At 41.7% G+C, this 20834-nt stretch overlaps 1 protein-coding gene across 2 annotated transcripts in view; it reads left to right on the top strand.

Annotated features, from left to right (window-relative positions):
- PAG1 (phosphoprotein membrane anchor with glycosphingolipid microdomains 1) overlaps nt 1–20834 on the top strand; it is a 103212-nt gene that overhangs the window by 75885 nt on the left and 6493 nt on the right. For both annotated transcript variants that reach the window (XM_027893073.1, XM_027893072.1), the window contains exons 3-6: nt 11544–11755; nt 14232–14283; nt 14776–14872; nt 17811–18400. In XM_027893073.1, coding sequence (XP_027748874.1) covers nt 11631–11755; nt 14232–14283; nt 14776–14872; nt 17811–18400 — 864 coding nt within the window. In that variant the 5' untranslated portion in view covers nt 11544–11630. The remainder of the gene's footprint in view (nt 1–11543; nt 11756–14231; nt 14284–14775; nt 14873–17810; nt 18401–20834) is intronic.

The raw sequence follows: 20834 nt of genomic DNA, 5'->3' as shown, positions 1-20834 counted from the left end.
GAGGGCAGCTCGTGGAGCTGTGGCACTGCAGCAGCACTGGCGTGGCCTCTGGAAAGGAGGAGGAGGAGGCAGTCACAGAAGGAAGAACGAGGCTCTGCAGATTGCAGAGAGTGGCTGAAGGTACCGGGAGGAGGCAAGAGGACAGAGAAGTGAAGGCCTCCTGGCCATGCAGGAGCAGAGGCAGTAGCTGTTTTATGGATGTGGGTGCAGGCCTCTGGTGTGTGTGTGTGCATGTGTATGCTGTGGTCACATCTACACATCTGAAGACTCCCATCAGCTACTCGGTGAATGAGATGTGCTTACTGCTCATCGGTCATACAAAGGTTTTGAGCTTGCTCTCTGCTCTTCCCTCATACATCACCAGTGCAAGACTGTTCTTCTTACCTAGTCTGTCTTGACTGTCTCTCCTGTCCCTGAAAAGCAGCTATGTTGTATCTTTACAGGTTTTCATCCAATTCAAGTCTTACTCTTCTCTTTCAAAACCTTAACAAGGCCACGTTCTGTGGAGAAAAAGTAACGATTTGGGTAAACATAAAAGAGAAACCTGGAAGAAGCAAAGCCAGGCTGGTTATTGATTGCATGAAGTGATGTGATGCTGTGCTTGTCCTGCCTACCAGCCATTGCTTCTCTGTCATCATGCTTTGGCAGCCTGTAATGCAAATTAGGAGCAAAACTTTTTTTGCAGGAGGCATGATGTATTTTTTTCTCTCTGCAGTGCTACCCATATTGTAGATGAAAATTCCTGCTAAAATAATGCTAATCATAGTAACATGGGAAAACACAGAGGCAGGGGAAGTCTTGCAGCATTAGTGATGCTTAAACTGCAGAAAAACTGATGCCAGCAGGCAGCAAAAAGAACAGACTGGAGGAAGGAGAAAAAAAGGATTTTTTTTTTTAGTCATTTGTTATTCAACCAATTTGAGTTTACAAGCTATAGGCCAAATTCTGTCTTCTGATTCTTGCTTAAATGCAAGAGGAGTGTATTTTTACTAGGGATCATGATTTATTCATGTTAAGGAAATATTCTGTTTATACCAAGTTCAGACTACAAAGTGGAAGCTAGTAGATGACATTCGGACTGGAGGTTTCCCTTGAAACAATGTGAGAAAGTATTTATTTTGTGAAGTCCATTTCCCTTCGCAGATGGTTTTCTGCCATTATATATCCAACAGTCAGGAGAAAAAAGTCCAATACTGTGACAGGCTGGATATGTAAATGCAATATTCATACATAACTTTATGGAGGGTTTCTTTTCCACAGTGAGTGAACCAAACATCTCAATTAAATTGAGAAGGGGAGGACCTGGTTTTCATTAGCTGTGAAGACTTTCAGAATTACATTAGTTGCAGTTGATTAGATCTTGTAATTGTATTTGCTGTGTGTCATGATGAGGGAGTGAGGGGTTTGGGTGTGTTGGAGGGGGGCTACCCAGCTTGCAGATCACTCCTGCAGGACTCATGATTAGTTTCTGCTGCCTTGGTCTATTGGGATCAAGCCCAGAGACTTGTATTTCCCTCACCACAGCAGGAGAGGAGGTAGATAAAAATGTACCACATGTCACGACATTGGTACGCAATGGCAGGAAACAGTTGGGTTTATTTTGCCTCCTTACCCCATGTTGCTGCAGGTGCCAAGCAGGGCACTGCCTGCACCTCAGTGGGGAGGTGAAGCTGCAGGATATGCTGAACTGTCAAAAGCAAGTGGTGATTTCATTTACCCCGGCTCTGCTTCCAAATGAAAGGACAGAATTACACCATTATGCGAGTCTCGGAGAGAAATTGCAATGAAATTGTGCAACAACGAGGCTGTGTCAGTGCTGCTACCCCTGTCCAAAGGCTTAGTTAGCCACATTGTTTTGATGTGCCAGCCAAGGAGGTCAACTCTAAGGAATGCATCGGAGCATCTTTCCTAGCGGGTCATCACACATTAACCTCCCCTACTTTTGACCATGATTTATAGATACCTCCTCTCCTATTTGTAGGTCTCTGAAAGCTCACTAGTCTGTAAGAGACTAGGTAAGACCTTCACAGCTACCTTTGAAGGTACTCCTCACTCTACAGGCAGAGAGGTTAGTCTTCACTGACCATGTAGAGCATACAGGCAGCCAGTTTAGATGATTTTTAGATGACTGAAGTTAGAGTGGCACCTATCCTCAAGGATCACATGACTATGTTTTCAGCTCAAAGGAGAAAAGGAAGATCATGTAGATGAAGCACTGAGTGGGGACACAAGGTGTCTGGGATAAGTTCAAAGAGCTCTTCAAAAACCCCAAAATCTTTCTTTATCTTGGGCAGGAAGTTTCCTACACAGGAATTCGGTCATGTACTGCCTTTGTCTTATCTCAGTAACAAGTAAACTCTTCAAGACAGGGACCGTCTCCAGAAACGAAGAAGGCTGTGCATATATACACCAAATATTTAAGAAGAGCTGACATTCCTAATGATATACAAATGCTAAAAGGTTAAAAATCACCTTATTGAATCAATTAAACTGAAATGAGAAATTTGAGCTTGAAATAGCTCTTCACCTTTACAAAGCACATTGTAAGGTGAACACTGTTTTCTTAAAATTGGTCTGTCACTAAGTTAAATGACTGCTGACTCTCTTACTGTGGAATATCACACCTCAATTCTCACTAATTCTTTTTACTTCAAGATTATTTAATCTTAAATATAACAGGCCCTTCTGACATAATTTTTGCTTGACCTGCAAGGACCATCACTTAGTTTTCTTGCAACTCTTCTGTCTTCCAGACATTTATATCTATTGATTATATCCTAGCATTTGGCACTCAGTAATCTGGGCTGCTTAGATTTAAAACTCTTTCGGTTATATTTTTCAAAATTTTTTGGTGTGCTTCATTTTGGAGGGGATCTCATTCAAGGCACATTAAAAGGCTGTAGTGTCCTGACAGTTGGATACAGACATTTTTTTAATTTCTCATTTTAGGTAGAGTTAATCTCACTATGAATAGTAACATTTGAGCAGTCTAAAAGTTCAGTATCAGCAGAATTCATTTAGCCTTCTCCTGTGATGAGAACAGAGGTGAGATCTCTCAGGTGGGACCCTGTAGATAGCATCTGGGTGAACAGAAGCCTGTTTTTAGAGATGTAAACGTACAGAAGAGGAACCCCATTTTAAATAGGAGTCTCTTTAAAAAAAAAAAAAAAAAAAAAAGGCAACATTTCATTGGGGACAATCAAAGCATTGTGTTTTGCTGCTGCATATTTTGCAGTCTTTTGCAATTTTACAAGATCGGAGTCCTTTGGAAATTGGAAATAGCCTCTGGAAAAGTAATATCTATTTGTTATGTTTTATGTGTCTGATTCAAACACCAATTTGAGAACAAGTATGATTGCCATGGATTTTAAAGGTCTTTTAGGTCAGATGACTGAGGCAATCTCTGTGTGTGCCCACTTCCCAGGCTAGGGGGAACTTATCTGTTTCCATTATTACTACCTGATTTTGCAAAAGGGTTGCTTGAAATGTGATTGCACTGCAAAGACTGAAAGGGACTTGGCACGGTAGAATTACATAAACAGCAAAGTACAGTTACAAACAGACCATGTTTAATATGAAAGAGCATCCAGTTCCAGGAAAAGCAAAGCTATCAGGAGTAGTTGTGTCAGAGCTGGAAAACACAAAGACAGCTTTCATTTCTATATACTCTAAAGTATGCAATAATCGTGGTCTGATTACCCCACTGCAGCCAGAAAGCAATATGGGAGATTGTGGGGGTGTGGGAAAGAACATAATAATGCTACAATTAAGCTGTAATCTTTGGCATGGTCACTCAGCAGATAAAGCTTTTCTGCTGTCGCATTCGAAACAGTCATTATTTGGCTGCTACAGCCTGGTGAAAATATGTGGTGGTGTTCCTAGGGGCTGTTGCACAGAGGCTTCATTATCATTTTCTTCCTCAGCAGCTGGCCAAGCCGAGCTGATGCTCTGCATTTGAGAGCTGTGGCCTCAGCACTCTGTTTCTCCCTGCTTGTGCTTGGGGAGGTTTGTACTGCTGGTACTGGAATGGGGGGTATCGTCACTAGCCACTGTGGAATGAATTTGTGAGCTTTAAGTTATTAGTTTAAAAACCTGTTTGCTCAAGGCCTGATTTATAGAGGAAGCTACTTTTGTCAGAGATTTGTGAGCATATGGTTTATATGCAGAAAGACCTTGTGAATGTGGGAAATAATTGTGCTAGCTACGTGACAAGTGAGGTGCATAATTATGCATGTGTATTAACCCCAGGATGCAGCCTATGTCTCACGGAGACATAATCACGTTCACATGCAATTATGCTCACCTTCCTTTGGAAATCTGGTTTTACAGCCTGCTAGAAAACCTTGCTAGCGACATCTCTTATTTTCTGAAATTCTCCACCATTTTAATAGAAACTATTCCACTGCCTTGACATGAGCTCTTGAATTCACACACTTAATTGTTCATACAACTTTCCTGATTCTTTCCACTTCCCAAATTTCTTTCTTTCTGAGGAGAGGCTGCCTGCACTGCAGGCTCCTGTGGACTTGCAAAAATTCTAGTAGGAACAGAAAGCAAAGAGTGGAAGGAGAGGTCAGGTCAACTTTGAATATGTTAACCTTGAGGTGACGTGGTCTGACAAGGCATGAATGAGTTGCTTGGAGTATGAATGCAGATTGTGACGTAGATCAGCATTTGTTACTGAAAAAAGCCTTTTTTAAATTTTCTGCAGTGCCACAGATAGATGGTTTCAGACAGACTTTTTTCCCCTCTAGGAGATGTTAAAGCTTAGAAGGGGTTAAAAGTGACCAGTGGCTTGGGACTGTTCAGTTTTGTCTTAGATCTATTTTTGCATTATAGAGCACACACATCCTTTGATAAGCCAGCTCTGATTTCCGTAAAAGTAGATACATTGGGGAATTAGATCAGAACCTCATTATTCTGCTGCTGCACAAAGCAGAAACATGAACTATTTTGAAAGCTTACGGCGTGCACAGTCTCTGCAAGGCTTGTCTGACAGCCTGTAAGAGCAGCTCAGTCCATGTCAGTAATTCCTTCCAGCATCAGGCTTTCAGGACCAGGCCTTAATTATGTGCACATTTGGTCTTTACTACTTGGAATAAGACTTGTCTGTCTTGAACTGTTCTCGTTAAATGGGTGCTGCCAAGCCAAGGAGCTCAAGACATAACTGCACCAGAAGGGTTTTAACCTGTTGTAGGAAAGGATCTGTCCTGATTTAGTGCATAGGAACCTCCAAAGCGAAATGCAGTAGGTACTGCATGAGAAAGGTAATCTTGGTTTTAAGGGTTGTGTAGTTCAGTATTGGATCTGCATTTAAACAGCTAAAAGCCAAAAGAAGGTATCACAGATGCAGAAACAGTAAATCAACTGATTACAAATTGGTCTTACAACTCTTTTGCAGTGCATTTGAAGAAACTTCACAATCTTGATGCTAGTGACACTGTGGTGTTAGGAGAGGTTCTGCCATGCAGGACCTCAGTGCAAACAGTAATCCTGTTACCTACTGGCCCCAGAAGCATTTAATTGCGATTGCTTTTGTTCACTTAACACCAATGAAAACAAGGATAATTGTTTGTATTTTCAGACTGTTTCACAGTGTCATCTATTTCAACATGAGTAAAAAGCTGGACATGACCTGTGGTAAAGAAGTACTGAGAGGAGTTCTAGCACAGGGGAATCAAGGTCCAAAGGTCCCACTGTTACCAGATGCTCAATCTAAGATAGGAAGGATCTGGTTTTACCAAGTTAGAACAGCCTGAATCATATTTTTGACTGCAGTCAAAAGGTTTTTCTCAAAACTAATCCCAGGCACCACTGAGAGTTAACTCTGGTCAGGAACCAGTCCTGGAAGATAATTTGGATACAACCACCATTCTGTGGAGAATAAGACAGTTTAAGAATGTGGGCTTGGGCTGTACAAGACAGTTATCTTCAACGTGTTTATTTACTGCTGTGAATCCAACCTTAATGTTCAAAGCACAACTCCCATCAGCTTCTGCAGACAGGCTCCAAACTAGGACTTGCAGTAGGAGATACCTATGAAATGTTTGGCCCAAGCATTTTGCTCACAGAAGAACAAATGCAGCCCTGATGATGTCACAAAATTTGGGTGTAACACCATGTTAGGTTATGGTGTCAGGAATCCACTAGCTGTGGCAAATTACAGAACAGAGACACTCAGGAGCTGCCTCCAGGTGCTCTGCTGTTAAGGCTTGCTTAGGCCACATAGCGGAAAGGGCAGAAAACACTTTCAATTTAAAATCAAGAGGTTTAAATAAAGGTTGTTTGGGTGAAGGAAGGGTACTTTAAGTTCATTTTAACCCAGTTCAGCATAGTACTACACTTAAGGTTGTGCTAAGAGCACGAATGGGATTTCCCTGCCAGTGGCATGGTATTTCCATGCACGCAGAGAACAATCCTGACATAAAAATAGTGCTGGATTGAGTAAAGTGCTTCTGCCATGTCCTCCTCCTTCTCTAAATCAAGTTTGTAGTTTGATGTGAACTCATGGTTGGTACAGGGGTTGTAGATTTCCTGTCTTTGGGTGTTTTCTTTAGGGTGGCCTGAGGGTGTCACATACAAAGGAGGTGCTCAGTCTTTGGGCACTTGGAAATAACACTGTGCCCACTGGTGCCTGAGCTGGGCCTGAAGTTCCCGAGGGAGCTTTTTGGAGAGGGTCTCCTGGAGGATACTGGCTTCATGGAGAAAGTCTGTTTTCAGGATTTAGAGGAACAGAAGATAGAAAGCTTTATGTCCTTCACATCTGCAGGACAATTTCTTCTGCTGTCTGTTTGTTGTAGCCCAGGTTCCAGTTCTGGTTTTGTGGTTGAATTACAGCATTTGCAGCTGGATGTAGACAAGAAGACATTAGTTTCATACTTCTCAGCCCGTTTCAGTTTATAGGTCCACATATCTTGTACTTCCCCATTTTCTGGCTTAGCGCAGCACTCTGGGGGCTTGCTACCAGAGTAATAAAAATCTCATTTAAAAAGTCTGACCTTCTTTCCCACTCCCCATGCTGCTTGCTAGGTCTGTACTCTTGGGGTGGAGGGGATCTTCTGACTTGGGTGATCTCACTAATGTGTTTTGCAGTTAAGCAGGGGGAAACTGAAGGCGCTAGGAGTAGGAGGGGTGGGAAGGAGAAGAGAGCAGGAGATTGAGCAGTTCAGAAAGGAGCACTTGAACCAGGCGACCATGTGAAGCTCCAGGGCAATGCCCCCATTAGCCGAATACAGCCTGACAGCCCAGGACAGCGAGTCGCAGTCCCAAAGCCCTCCATGAATCTCTCCTGTCCTGTCGTGTTTGGCTTCTCGCATTTAAAGTTGCTCAGTTGTCAGAACAATTTTTCTCTTGCCTATGCTCCATCTATAATTCATTAAGAAACCCAGAGAGGTGAAGCTATTGTTTTTTTCCCACTCTTCCCCCTCTGGAAGGCGTGGGCTGAGCGTTGTTTGCAGCAGGACATGAATGAAACTGCTCTAAAACCCACGAGCCAAGGGGAAAGTGGCCAGAAAGGGACACGCTGCCACCTCCTGCTGGGCCACCAGGCCACAGCGTCTGCCTCTCACAAGCACAGCCTGTATGTGCATCACCATGAGCTCAGGCAGGTCTTTGCTCAGAAAATCCAGGCCCGATCCTGGACCTGAAGCTCGTTGGGTCTTTGAGATCCCAGGCTTCAGAGGTGTTCAGGTCTCAGTCCAAGCTTTTGCAGCAGCTTCCCCACTAGTTAAAACTCACACTCCATGTGCTCCCCGAAGTGGCAGCCTGTGTATCTGCTTCACTCCACATAGAAATGGGACCAAATTTATACTTGTCCATCATACATTCCCCTCATCATCAACTGAGGCTGAACTGCCTCAGCTCTGCTTTATCCCTGCAACAGTTGCAAACAAAAATAACACATTATTTACCATAGAAGTGCCGGTCATGCAACGAAATATCTGTTGTTCTGAAACCGCAAACATAATTGAGCGTTTAAGTGCAATTTTGAGGAAATGGCTACAGGTGTTATTTGTCATACGGGTTCCAATAATTGCAAATATTGATGTCTAAAAAGCAAAAAGAATTTCCCACAAGAAGGAGAAATGTTATCCTGTATAGTGGAAGGATTAGTTTTCTGAAGTGATAGGGACTTTGAAACATGAACACAGACTGTTTTCATTTTGCCATGGATGAAATAACCAGATTTCTTATTCAGATGTTTCAGGCCCATTTCTGTTACTCTTGTTTAGAGTTCAGCATCTCCAGGAGCTTGTATGGAAATATCTGTGGAAAGGGTGTATGGAGATATCTGTGGAAGAAATCTTCATCTTACAAGATCATCACATAGGAAAATCATTTTAAAAAAAACCCAAAACAACAAAACCAGTTCCTTTGACCATTATTCTGTCTCAGCAATGTCTTTGTGCAAGGTTGAACTGTTTGAGTCTGACAGCCTTCCAGTGGTGGAGGTAGGACCTCTTCCAGCCCGATGGATAAAGGGCCCCTTGTGAACTCCATCTGTAGCAACAGCTCAGTAACATCCAGCTCTGAAGCACCCTCGCAAGAGCCACAAATCCCACTTCCCGAACGGAGAGATTCACCAGGGGGCAGCACGATATCACTTTTTATTGTAAAAGCAGGAGTTAATAATTTTAGCTGTCTGAGTGCTTTTGGAAATTAGCTGCTTGTTGTTCCATCTTTATGACTGCAAGTAAGCTTCTCTTTAAAGCTAGCCTCTGTAGCAGCTCCAAAATCCAAAGTATTAGGCATACATTAATATTTTACAGTCCAGGCATTCACCTAGCAGAATAAGAAGGAGTCCAGTCCATTTTGTTTTCAGTGTGTCTCTCTGGCAGGTGCCTGCCCAGGGTTGGTTTGGCCAGCTGATGGGTACTAGTCCAGATTCAATTACTTCAGAAACTCTCCTGTGTTAAGGGCACCAACCTGAGTGAATACTATTTCAGCCTCATCTTTAGGGAGGCATTAAGCAGAAGGAGTAAGCCCTCTGATGTCACTACATGAGAAGGGTTCACAGAGGGTGAATGCAGAATCATAGAATCATAGAATGACCAGGGTTGGAAATGATCTTAAAGGTCATCTAGTTCCAACCCCCTGCTGTAGGCAGGGACACCTTCCACTAGACCAGGTTGCTCAAAGTCCCATCCAGCTGGGCTTTGAACACTTCCAGGGATGGGGCATTGATAGCTTCTCTGGGCAAGCTCCTACAGTAGCTCAATTGCCCTCACTGTAAAAAAAATCTTCCTGATATCTAAATAAAATATCTTCCTAATATACACTCTTTCAGTTTGAAACCATTGCCCCTTGCCCTGTCACTACGTGCCCTCGTAAAAAGACTCTGTCTGGCTTTCCTGTAGGTCCCCTTTAGGTACTGGGGAAGGCCAGGTTTTTTTATTTTATATTGACTTATGGTTGTCCTGTATGCTGCATAGCTTCTAGGTCCTCTAGCACTTACACCAAACTCTTGCCTTTCAAGGAGCTAAGAGGAGTCACTGGTCATGTCTTGCCTGCTCAGCTTCCTTTATGGAGGGCTTCATCTGTCATCAGTCCATTCCTAGTTATTACTCTATTCTATTTGCACAGGTAACTGGTGTCTCCAGTGGTTGCCTCCCCTGGTTCAAGTGCCACTGTACTTTTTTGTCCTTTTCTGACCTCTTTCTCTCAACTTACAGTCAAAGCAATTCTTGCTCTTTTCCTGTAAATTAACTACATCTTCTGTCTTCGGTCGTTCCCTTTGCTGTTTTGGCTTCTGCCTGGTGGGATGCCTCATGTCTAGCATCAGTCTCACACTTCACTCCTGACATCATATGTAGGTCTCCCTTGACTGTCTCTCTCTGATCTCAGTCCTTTTGAAGTTCAATCTGAACTCCATCTGCTCCTGCTCATCCCAACACTTCCTAACTCTGTACTGAAGTCTTCAAAGATGCAGCTTTTCCATGGGGCTGCTCCCCATGTAGCCTTAGCTTTCCTTAGCTCAAATATTATCTTTAAATAAAGGCCAGGAGCCTTAAGAATATATATTTAGAATGAAAGAATAATTTTTCCCACCACAGTAGCTTATGTTACACTGCTTAGTCTTCTGAGAGGAGTATAGTATTGTTCTCCAGAGTAGGTACAAAATTATGAACTTTGTAGAATTATTTAATATCTTTCAAGGCAGCTCTGTGTCTGCTTTTAAAGGAAATAAATATGTGTTTCTGTTTTAAGAAAATAATTTTTAAATCCCTATTCTTTTTCTTTTATTTTTATTTGCCCACTATTTGGGGGAAAAACAGTTTCTTTTTTCATTTGAATTCCTTTTTATTGCTGGGGAAGACTGAGGAAGAAAAGACAACAAAAATGTCTTTGAAAATTCACAAAAAATAAAACTTGAAAAGAAAAATGCTTTTTGTTCAAAGCCCTTAACAAAGGTTTGGAGTCAGTTAAGGCAGCCAGCGGTGTGCTTTGTAATGTTTTCTAAATGACGACTTTTGCCATCTTTTCTTTGTTGCTTCCCATTTCAAGGTATATCCGTGCCATTATTATCTAAAAGAAAAAAAATTAAAAAGCTTTTATCCACTGTGGATTTATTAGTAAGAGCTGCTACCTCTTGGAAGGAGTTCAGAAGTATGATCCTACATGGTCAAAAACAATGAGCCCATTTTATGCAGGAACAGAAATGTCACTTGTAAAGAAAGCCTGTAAATGGACTTTGCATAACCTCTTCCTGAATTATGGAGAAACTGATACCTTCAGCAGTGCAGAATGAAATACCTCTTTTTAATTTTGCCATGTCAACAATGTATTACATTAAAAATATGTAAAGAATCCTGGAATATATTGTATACCAAAACTTGTATCGCCTAAATTGTGTTCACCTGGGATGTTTCTCCAGGGGCTGCTCTGCTGTAGCAAAAGCTGTGTTTATTCAAGTTGTTGAAAACCACTTTGTCTGCTTTTCTGTTGTTTTCTTAGACTCAGGTGGGGAGAAGCAAAAAAAAGAAAGTTCCATATTGTTACTCTCCAGACATGCTATTCAGAAAATACAACTAGATCTTACCTGCTGCAAGAAAGGTGTTTGTGGTATTCCTTTCAAAGACTTACGAAGATTATTTGCCATTACACTTTAAGACTTGATTCACATGTAGACAGGAGACATTGAGAGGGAAGAAGCTGCCTGCTGCAGCTCTCTTTTTGGCTTTTTAAATTTGTAGAGGTTGTAGTGGTTTTGAAAGCTCACTTTGCAATGAAATTAGCAAATATCACCACAAAATAGATTTTGTTCCTCAAAGTGGGTTTATAAACTTTTTCCTGAAAATACAGAGATATTGTACCTTTTTCCCCATTGATATTGTAGATAGGTAGCATCCTGCGTTAATATTTAGCAAATATGTTCTATGTTGATGTCAGAAATGTATCTGAAAATCTCTTGGCTGGCTGGCTTGTACTTGAAACTGGTTTTTGTACGATCTGGATTTGAAAATCTCTCCTGCCAGACTTGTAGCTGTCAGGTTCATTATCTTCAAAACTTCTATTAAGCTCTAACGTTGTTTTTCTTCCTGCAGAAACAGAAGGTGCATGCAGCACAGATGCCAGCCTTCTCCAAGGAGTAACCTCTTCACCCCCAAGTGACACTAGCTCCTGCTAGTACCATGGGGCCAGAGGGTGGTTTCTTGGGCAGTGGACAGATCCACGTCATCCTGTGGGGGAGTCTGGCAGCCATGACAACACTTTTGTTCCTCACCTTCCTCATCTTCCTTTGCTCCAGCTGCAACAGGTAAGGTTCAGGGACTTAGCACGCAGTAATGGCTCTCGTGTCACTTAGTGCAGAGATTGACGTAGCTTCACTAATAACTAGTTAGCAGGAAACACTGAGGACTTAAGTACAGAAATAGAAAAGGTACAGTACAAAATCTTTTTTCAGAGCAAAACTGAATTGGAACAGTTCTGTTCTTTCTAAAAGGCTTTTTTTTTTTTTTTTTTCCTTTTGCTGTGAAAGCAGCACACTGTTTTGTTTGCTTGGCAGTTTCCCCTAAAATGAAGCCATGAGCACAGGTGGACACTGACTGTTAGCAGATCACACTAATAAGCTGAAACTGAGAACATTAGGTGCGCTGAACAGAATCAAAAAAGTATAGGTAAAAAGGAAAGGAAAGCAATTTATATGTATTTCAGTTTTACTTTGGCCATTCCTGAAGTCTAGGGAATAGATCCTGCCACTCAAGCAAAATTGAGGAAGGATCAAATGGTGATACTAATTGATGTCTAATACCTCATACTTATTTTCTTCTCCAAAAGAGGGTTCAATTTCACCAGTACAGGCACTTCTACTGACTTTGTTTATTACATTTCAAGGCCTCTTCAGGACACGTAAGCTGAGCCCTGCTGACTGCATTGGGCAGCCTGCGCTTCATCCACGGTGCCCTTCCACCAGGCCAGACCCTTCCCTATGAGGAGTGGGACTGCTGTGGTCCATATTGCTGTGTTTTACAAGCATAGCTCAATGAGCCAAATGTATGGGGGGAAAAAAAACCCTATCCGTGATTCAATACAGAACAAAATCTATGGTTTGGATGCTTATGCCTATGGGAGCATGTGCTTTCACCCTTCAGCACTGAGAGCGTTGAGGGAGCTGTGCGGCCACTCAGAAGAAATGCTTTTATAAGCCATTAGGTGATATTTCAGTATCTTCCTATTGCCACAGTTTCCAGTGATATCTGAGTAAAAAATGGTAGAACTATATATTTTTAATTTATTTAAAAGTAAAAATCTACTTTAAAAATTCTTTAGCCTGGAAACGTTGCATTTAGGTACTATGTTTGATCTTAAAGGCCTTTTCTAACCTAAATGACTCTATGATTCTGTGTTTTGTCTTGTAACATACCAGTCCTTGAAACATATCTAGAAAGACGAGTCAAACCACTGAGTATGTGTTTGCAATTAGAGATATACATTGCCAGAAATATTCTGGTGATGTTCTTTTATGAATTCTTGTGTTGCTAGTCTGGACACAGTATCTTTTATTTCAGGTCATTCTGTAGGGCAGGTTGTTTACACATAGATGAAATTATGCAAACTTTCTTCCTGGCTTACTCTTCAAAAACGGATGAGAACATGGAAAACTGAATAAAATCTGTTCTAAAATATCAATCAGAAAAACTTACAGAGGAAATTAAGCATTTAACTTTCACTGTTCTGCATTGGTGCAGCCTTACTTGCTGTTTTCTTATTTCCCAATTAGGTAGAATTTTAACAATTGCTAATGTGGGAAGTTCAGTTCCCTACAGACTTTAGAAGAAGCACGGGTTTCATGTTGTCAATATTTTCTCACCTTTTTACTTACCTTTTCATCTAGGGGAAGTACTAACATTACTTTAAGCTTGTTATTAGAATATTTCTAAATAAGAGCTGTATTTCCAAAGTTGTAAAAACTGTAAACATGAGTCCTGTGAAGTACCCCATGATGCAGGATTTCTTTAAAAATTTAGAGCTCTGCTGCTATGAAATTTGTAGGCCCTTTCGAATTGTTCATGCTTATTATTAATTTTAACTAGCATTCGGAGTGGGAGTAGGCTGGATTTTTTTGGCCTTTTCTAATTCTTCATAGAACAAACATGTTTTACTGACACAGCAGAAGGAAGTCCCCAGTAGTCTGTTAGCAAAACGTGTATCTGAGCATTTCAGATATGATTAAATTAAATATAATAATATTTTTATTATCATAGAATGGCTGGGTTGGAAAGGACCTTAAAGATCATCTAGTTCCAACCCCCCTGCCATGGGCAGAGACACCTTTCACTAGACCAGGTTGTTCAGAGCTCCATCCAATCTTGCCTTGAACACTTCTGAGGATGGGGCATCCACAACTTCTCTGGGCCTCTTGTTTCAGTGTCTCACCATCCTCCCAAATAAAGAATTTCTTCCTAATATCTAATCTAAAGCTACTTTTTTCAGTTTGAAGCCATTGCCCCTTGTCCTGTCTCTACCTGCTCTGGTAATTATTTACATTATCTTGTAATTATCAACAGTCACTCCTCACTTTGATCTTACACTGAATGAGAAAAAGCTTTGTGTGTGTTTGTTGTACCTCTTCAGAGGTCATACCAATCCCTGTAATAATTTTCAGTTATTCCATTTTCAATATTATTGTGAATTGCAGTTCTGTTCCCTGCAGCTGTGTAAGGTCTGTTAACGATTGGCATTCATATATAAGCATAATTTGTAGTAACAGTTTATGCGCCTTTTTCATTAAGGGAAAAGAAGGCCAGACATCAGAATGGAGATCATGAAAATCTGATGAATGTGGTAAGTATTTATTTCTGGCAGCTTGTGTCTGTCTTGTGGTTGGTTTGTACCAAGCTCCTTGCAAAATACCACAGATTAGAAAATAGCTCAGGAATTTCGAGGAGGTTGAGCAAGGGAGCCTTTAAAAGTTGCAGAACAGGAAGAGGAGGAGAACTTATGTAGATCCTGATAATCTGCACTTTCCCAGTGCTCTTTCTTCCACTGTTGCACTCCAAATCTCCTGCCTTTCCTTCACTCTGTTTGCAGCACAAGTGCAGTATACCCTTTGCCAGCTGCTCCCTTCTCAAGGAAGATCACTCTGGACACGCTTGCTTTTATTTGCTTTAACATCTGTAAACACAGGCACCTAAATCTTTGAGTATAGTTGGCATGGTTTGATCTCCTGCCAGTAATACCTATGAGTCAGAGCTCCAGAGATCAGAATGAAATTTGTTGCGTATCTATTCATGTGAGCATTTATTCTGATCCTATGGTTAATAATTTGTGTTGCAGCCTTCTGACAAGGAGGTTTTCAGCCATTCCATCACAAGTTCAGCTACAGAGCCCCCCCCAAACAGCGAACAGAACGGGGCACTCAGCAACGGTGAGGGTGAGTAGCGGCAGCCCCTGTGGGTGGGACGGGCGAGCTGCACCATCCCAGTGCTCACAGCTCCCACCTTAGCTGCACACTGATGATCCCTCCCTTAGCTGCACACTGGTGATCCCTCCAGTCTCAGGTTTCTCGCCGTCAGCTTTCCAAGCACACAGTCGTGCCATTTGTCTGAATACTCTGCTCAGCTCTGAAGGCCTGACACCAGATCACACAGAACTTATGGCCAAGTTAAAAAATGCTGTGACCTCATTTGCCTTGCTGGTAAGTCGATGGAGATGATCATCCCATGGAGATGATGGTGTTTTGGGCTGCATCTTCTCTGCTGGGTGTGCTCTGGGACAGCCCTCTACCCCAGCTCCCAGTCCTCCATGCCAACCAACACTGGGAAGGTGCTACGGTCCTCCCCTGGGCCACCAGGCCTCGGCCACCAGGCCATAGCTGCAGAGTGACCAGGCCATCAGGCAAACAGTGTGACATTCCGTAATCATGGCAAACTATGGAACTGAGATAAAACCAGAAGATGTAGTTGTACCTTAGAGCTTCAGAAATGCTCCAGGAGACTGTGGAAATACTTCATGTCCTCCAGGGACTACGGTTTGGGATCACAGTCCTGCACTGTGAGAGGCTCTCACTTATATTTTTGTATTTTAGAAAACAGGCAACATAAATAGGCTTCTTTTTTTTTTTTTTTCTCAGTCTTTGCTTTGCTGAACACTCAAAATGATTCACCCTGAAGTATCACTGGAAAATATTTTATTCAGCTGCACCTAAAAATAAACTCACTCTAGCTCAGAGCCACTGGAAGCCAACTGTTGTCTTCACTCTAGCCACCAACACTGGCGGCTGCACTCCAACTTACAGCTCACCTCCTCATCTCCTTCTTTAACTAGAGGCTAAGCTATTCAGCCTTTACCCCTCAGACACAAGTATCCAAAGATGTTTTTAACTTTGTTTTTGCAGCTAATTGCTGCTTCCATCCGTTGGCTTGTTGTGTACTTAGGTGTGTCATTCCCAGAGGCACTCGGTGCACAGATCAAAGCCCTGTAGAAGGGAAGGATTTCTCTCTACCATGAGTCACCACATGTGCAGCTGTCAGAGCTGCTGTCAGCCAGCAGACAGTTTTCAGACTGTCTGATATTACTCAGCTTACACTCTGCGTAACATCCCTTCTGAATCACGGGAACCAATGCGCTTTAGTTTCTCACTTATATTTTATGCGCTCTTTTTGTTAGTAGTTCTTTTTATTACTGTTTCTGCTGGCTTTTTGAGTAGGGACAGGGCTACAGAAGCAGAACCATCAAATGATGTGGTTTTTTCCTTTACCCAGCCTGCCAGCACTGTCTTATCTATGCCAACCCCTTAGCTACACTAACCATTTTTGTGCTACTACCCATAACCACAGAAGCACAGAAACACGAGCTCTCATTACTTCTGATTATCCCCTCCAGGATGAATGGGGGGGGGGGTGCTGTCTGGGTTCTGTGGCGGTGCTCTGCACAGCACAGAAATCCCTGAAGCAAGGGCCAGAAAAGCAAAACATGTTCCAGATTCTCCAGGATGGTTCCTGACATCCTCCAGAAAATCTACAGTCATCCTAGGCAGTGAGTAGGACAACTTGCTTATCTCCTGTTCCTCCTCAAGTTGTATGCCGGAGCTAAGTAAATAAAGGAGGATGTTTTCCTTCTCCCATCTCCCATTCAGACAGTGATTGCCATCTTATACCTCCAGTTCCATCCTGAGTTTTGCAGTCAGTCACCTTTGCAGCTCCTTGCAGGCGCTGACCGTGTCTGCATGCCCAGAATGTAGAAAAAGCAACATCCGTGGCAACTACCAGATCAAGATCAGTGATTGCTTTGGCAACACTTTATGTCATCATGTCAGACACATGGAGGGACATGTTGATTTTGTTGAGAGAGTACCACAGGAACCTAACAGTAAAAATATTGAGAAGAAGTAAAGCTATTCAGAAGTGGTTTTTTAAAGAAATAGTGTAAAGTTCCATACCATACATTACCTGAAACATGCTTGTATATGCCCATGTATACATCCCTGAATGAATGCAAATGTCATACATGTGCAGTGTGGGATGAGAAGCCCACAGATTTCAGTCTTTAATACCCTCTAGTGATAGTGACACATGGCCTGCTTCTGGGACTTAAGACAACATGTTCTGCCTAACACTACTTTCTGAAGTCTAGTCTTCTCTTTTGTGCATATGGCCAGCTTGTTAGTAGGTTGTCAATCTACATTATGTGCTGCGAGACTAAGAGAATTATGGCATAGCCTTCCGGTGAGGAGCTTCTGGTGTAGCATGCAGGGAGTCTGGCTGTGGCAGGGCTGAGCGAAGTGCAATTCCAGTGAGAATTTGGCCAGCATGTTAAACAAGGTGACGGATGGGTAGGGAGAAAGCAAGAACACTTTCCTTTTGATTCCAAAGAATAGGAAAATGGAAACAGGAAAATCTAGCAAGGATTTTTTTTTTTTTTAAATCTGGTAAGGATTTTTTTTTTTTAAATCATGAAGGATTTTTTTTTCAAGACTTCGTTTGAGGCTTCCCACGTGTTTCCCATCTGAGACTTCTGAGCATTTTGTAATCATTCAGTGAAACTGAGTACAAGGCATCTGAATATCCATGCACACCTGCACCTACTCTCCTTGTCTCCTGTTCTTACAGTAAATGCTCTTGCCATATAATGTGACTTTGGGGTGTACAGACTGTTTTAGATGTTGTGAGAAAGATATTTTAGCAGTGGAGTGCAGAAATCTGAAACTTTTTGATAAACAAAAAGCATGATGACCACTAGACATTTCCAGGCAGTAGTATCATTTATCCCTTCCCCTGTGTCACAAAAACAAAGTGATGTAGAGAGTACCAAATCACACTGACCCGTTAGTTATGCATTTGTTTGAAATATTTCTTTGTAATTTTCTTTAGTTCTTTCCGAAGACAGTACAACTGCCTGTATCCAGCCTTATGAAGAAGTACAGACGTCTGATCTACTAGATCAACAGGATAGTATTGGAAAGTCTATAAAATGTCACCAGAGCCGGGAACTACCCAGTATTCCCCCTAACACCACCATGGAAACCATCATCGCAGCTAGAAATGCAGAAAATGACCAAGGTCTCGGAATGGAAGGGCCCTATGAAGTCTTGAAAGACAGCTCCTCTCAGGAGAACATAGTTGAAGACTGCTTGTATGAAACTGTGAAGGAAATTAAAGATGTTGGAGCAGTAGTCAGCATGGAAGGGAACTGTAACAGCAAATCAAAGACTTCGGTGACAGTGTCTGAAGGTCAGACTCAGATTCCTGACTGCAGAATTGAATCAGCAGAATATGCATCTGTTGACCGAAATAAGAAGAGTCGCCAAAGCGCTAATTCAGAAAGTCCTCTTGACAACATACCAGATGTAGAGGATGAGCTTCCCCCTCCGGTACCCATGAAACTTCTCGATGAAAATGAGAATGTGCAAGAAAAAGAAGTGGAAGAAGAAGTGACAGAAGGGGCAAGTAAACCCGAGAAGGTAAATACTGCAAATACTTGTCCTCATCAAACAGCCAAATAATGATACAGAATGTGGGTGGGAGAGGATTTTATTTCTTAGTAACAAAAAATGCCAAGAAAAAAACCAGCATTTAAGGTGATGCAAGACTGAAGTAGAGAGCTATGAAAGTGTACAGTATAGGCTTTGCATTATAGACGTGTACTCATTCTGTTGCAGCCTGTATTTTTGATTGTTGCAGTTTTGCATTACATAAAGCTTTTCCCAAATGTTATCCAGAAATTGCGTAGGCAGCCTCTACATCTTTGTTTAGCATACTTTTGGAAGCTATTACAACGGGTATCTAGTATCTCTATCAGCATCTATATCTTGTTAAGACTCCCCCTCTTCTTTTTTTCTAATGAAACCACAATTTACAAAAAGGAGAGGGGGGCATCTTTGGTGGATGCCCTGACTTTAGATGTGCCTTCTTTGTTGGGCCACCTTGACGTTGCCGTGGAAGTGTTAGGCACCTGCTCAAAGCTACTCTTCTTGTCTCTCTCTGTAGGAGAGAGGGACAGAAAGAGAGAGAGATTGCAGCAGTAGGCTTTTATATTTGTCAAATCCTGTATGTCACGTATAAACACAGTAATGAATTTCTACCTGCTGAAATCATGGTCTAAAGTTAAGTTTTCTCAGCAGCTTAATTTTTTCTGGCTAGGAACAAGTTGGTGAAGTCCTTGAAAAACAGAATGATGACATTTTCAACAATTTATTTTTCATCTCTAGTTTTTAACCAGAATTCATTTTAAGGAATGCTTTCAGTTCATTGCATGGACCTTTCATAAACTGTTGAGTTTGCATTTTTCAGAACTAGTTTAGATATTTTCTTAATTTTGAATGAAAGAACTGTGATTTTAGATTTTTGGTGTCTGAGTCATCAAATAATATTTTGTATTGATGAACATTTCAAAAAAATTCTTACAATGTATTTTTTAATATTAACATTTAACAGAAAAATCAAAGCAGAGCTGAGGTATTTTTGTTTGTTTCTGGTTGTTCTCTTACTTGAAATATTTCAGTAATCCAGGCAAAAGGCAAAAAAACCCCTTGTTAAATAACTAACTAGCCATGTAACCTGTAAAGCACAATAGTGTCCAAATGAATAAACAGAAGACTACTCGTAATACAAAAATTGTTTAGCTGGACTCTTCAGTGCACATTCTTACAAATAATGAGCTCATCAAGTAAAAAAATAAGACATGATTGTCAACAATAATCCACCAACATTCACCCCTCCCAGATTCAGGCCATAAGTAATTTCCAATTAAACTTTTAGAGAAACAGATTTCTGTAACAGTGACACTTTTCCTACCAGGTGTGAAAAGACTTGCAGAAAAACATTGTGTTTCCCAGTCACTGATACAAAGGGAAAAGCCTTTGCTGCTCTGTAGCTCCCCAGCACACCATGTACGCAGTGTCAGTAACTGCAAGGAGTGGAAATTGATTAAAATGGTTCAGGTTTTGAAGGATTAATCAAGAGATGACACATGCAGTCCCCTAAGTGCCAGAAAAAAGGTGTTTGTCTAATTAAAATTTATTCAGAGCTGAAGCCATCCCGAGTTAAAGCTTTGGCAGCATCAGATCATTCCCGCGCTTGCTGCTGGGTACATGCATTATGCATCGAAGCGTGTGCCTGTCCTGTCCTTGAGAGCTACAGCTGCAACAGAGTTGGAAATGGTAATTGATGGAATATATAAATGTCATTATTGTTGGCATTGTGTGGGGAGGTGGTTGCGGGATTGTTTTTCTGTTGTGATGATGATAATTTTCCCCTCTATTTTGCGGCTTCAAACAATGCAGAGCAATGCCTGTTTTTCTCCATGTGGCAACCCAAACCAAGATGTTTATGGAAATGTATGTTGTATTGATAACTCTTTCAGTTAGACACCATAGGTGTTTCTTTTTGCTTCCTCTCCTGTGGGGCTACTTAGCTGCCCTTTTTAACATGACATCTGTATCCCAAACTCTTCAACCTTCTGCCCCGGCCCTGATGAAGACAGTTTGTGTGTAAGTCATGCAAGACTCCATCACAACAATTAGGCTTTGCTTTAATAGGGCACAAAGAAGGGACAAGCAGTGAGGCTATTTGTGTAACCAAGGCTTGTACCTGCCAACCAAGAGAGAACAGATCATGTCCAAGCTGTTTCAGTCTCACCTTTGAAAAGAGGGCAACCAGGGTGATCCCCAGCCCATGCCAGTTCCCAAAGCACACAGATTTGGGAGAGAGCTAGGTGGACCAAGCCAGAGATCATTTCAGTATATAACAGCATGAAAAGGATAAAGCATCTTTCTAAGAGCTGGGTGTGCAATAAACAGGTGAAAATTAAGTATCCAAACTGGTTATTGACTGTGACCCAGCCAAATCTTTTGTAAGACTTTGATGAAGAAGGACACCTTTATTAGCACGAGGCTT

The sequence above is a fragment of the Empidonax traillii genome, unplaced genomic scaffold (assembly GCF_003031625.1).
Source record: "Empidonax traillii isolate 1590-97213 ecotype Southwest subspecies unplaced genomic scaffold, ASM303162v1 scaffold378:size984864, whole genome shotgun sequence".
NCBI classification, from domain to species: Eukaryota; Metazoa; Chordata; class Aves; order Passeriformes; family Tyrannidae; genus Empidonax; species Empidonax traillii.
The sequence above is the reverse complement of the archived record's forward strand: the minus strand, read 5'-3'. Positions and strand labels throughout refer to the sequence as shown.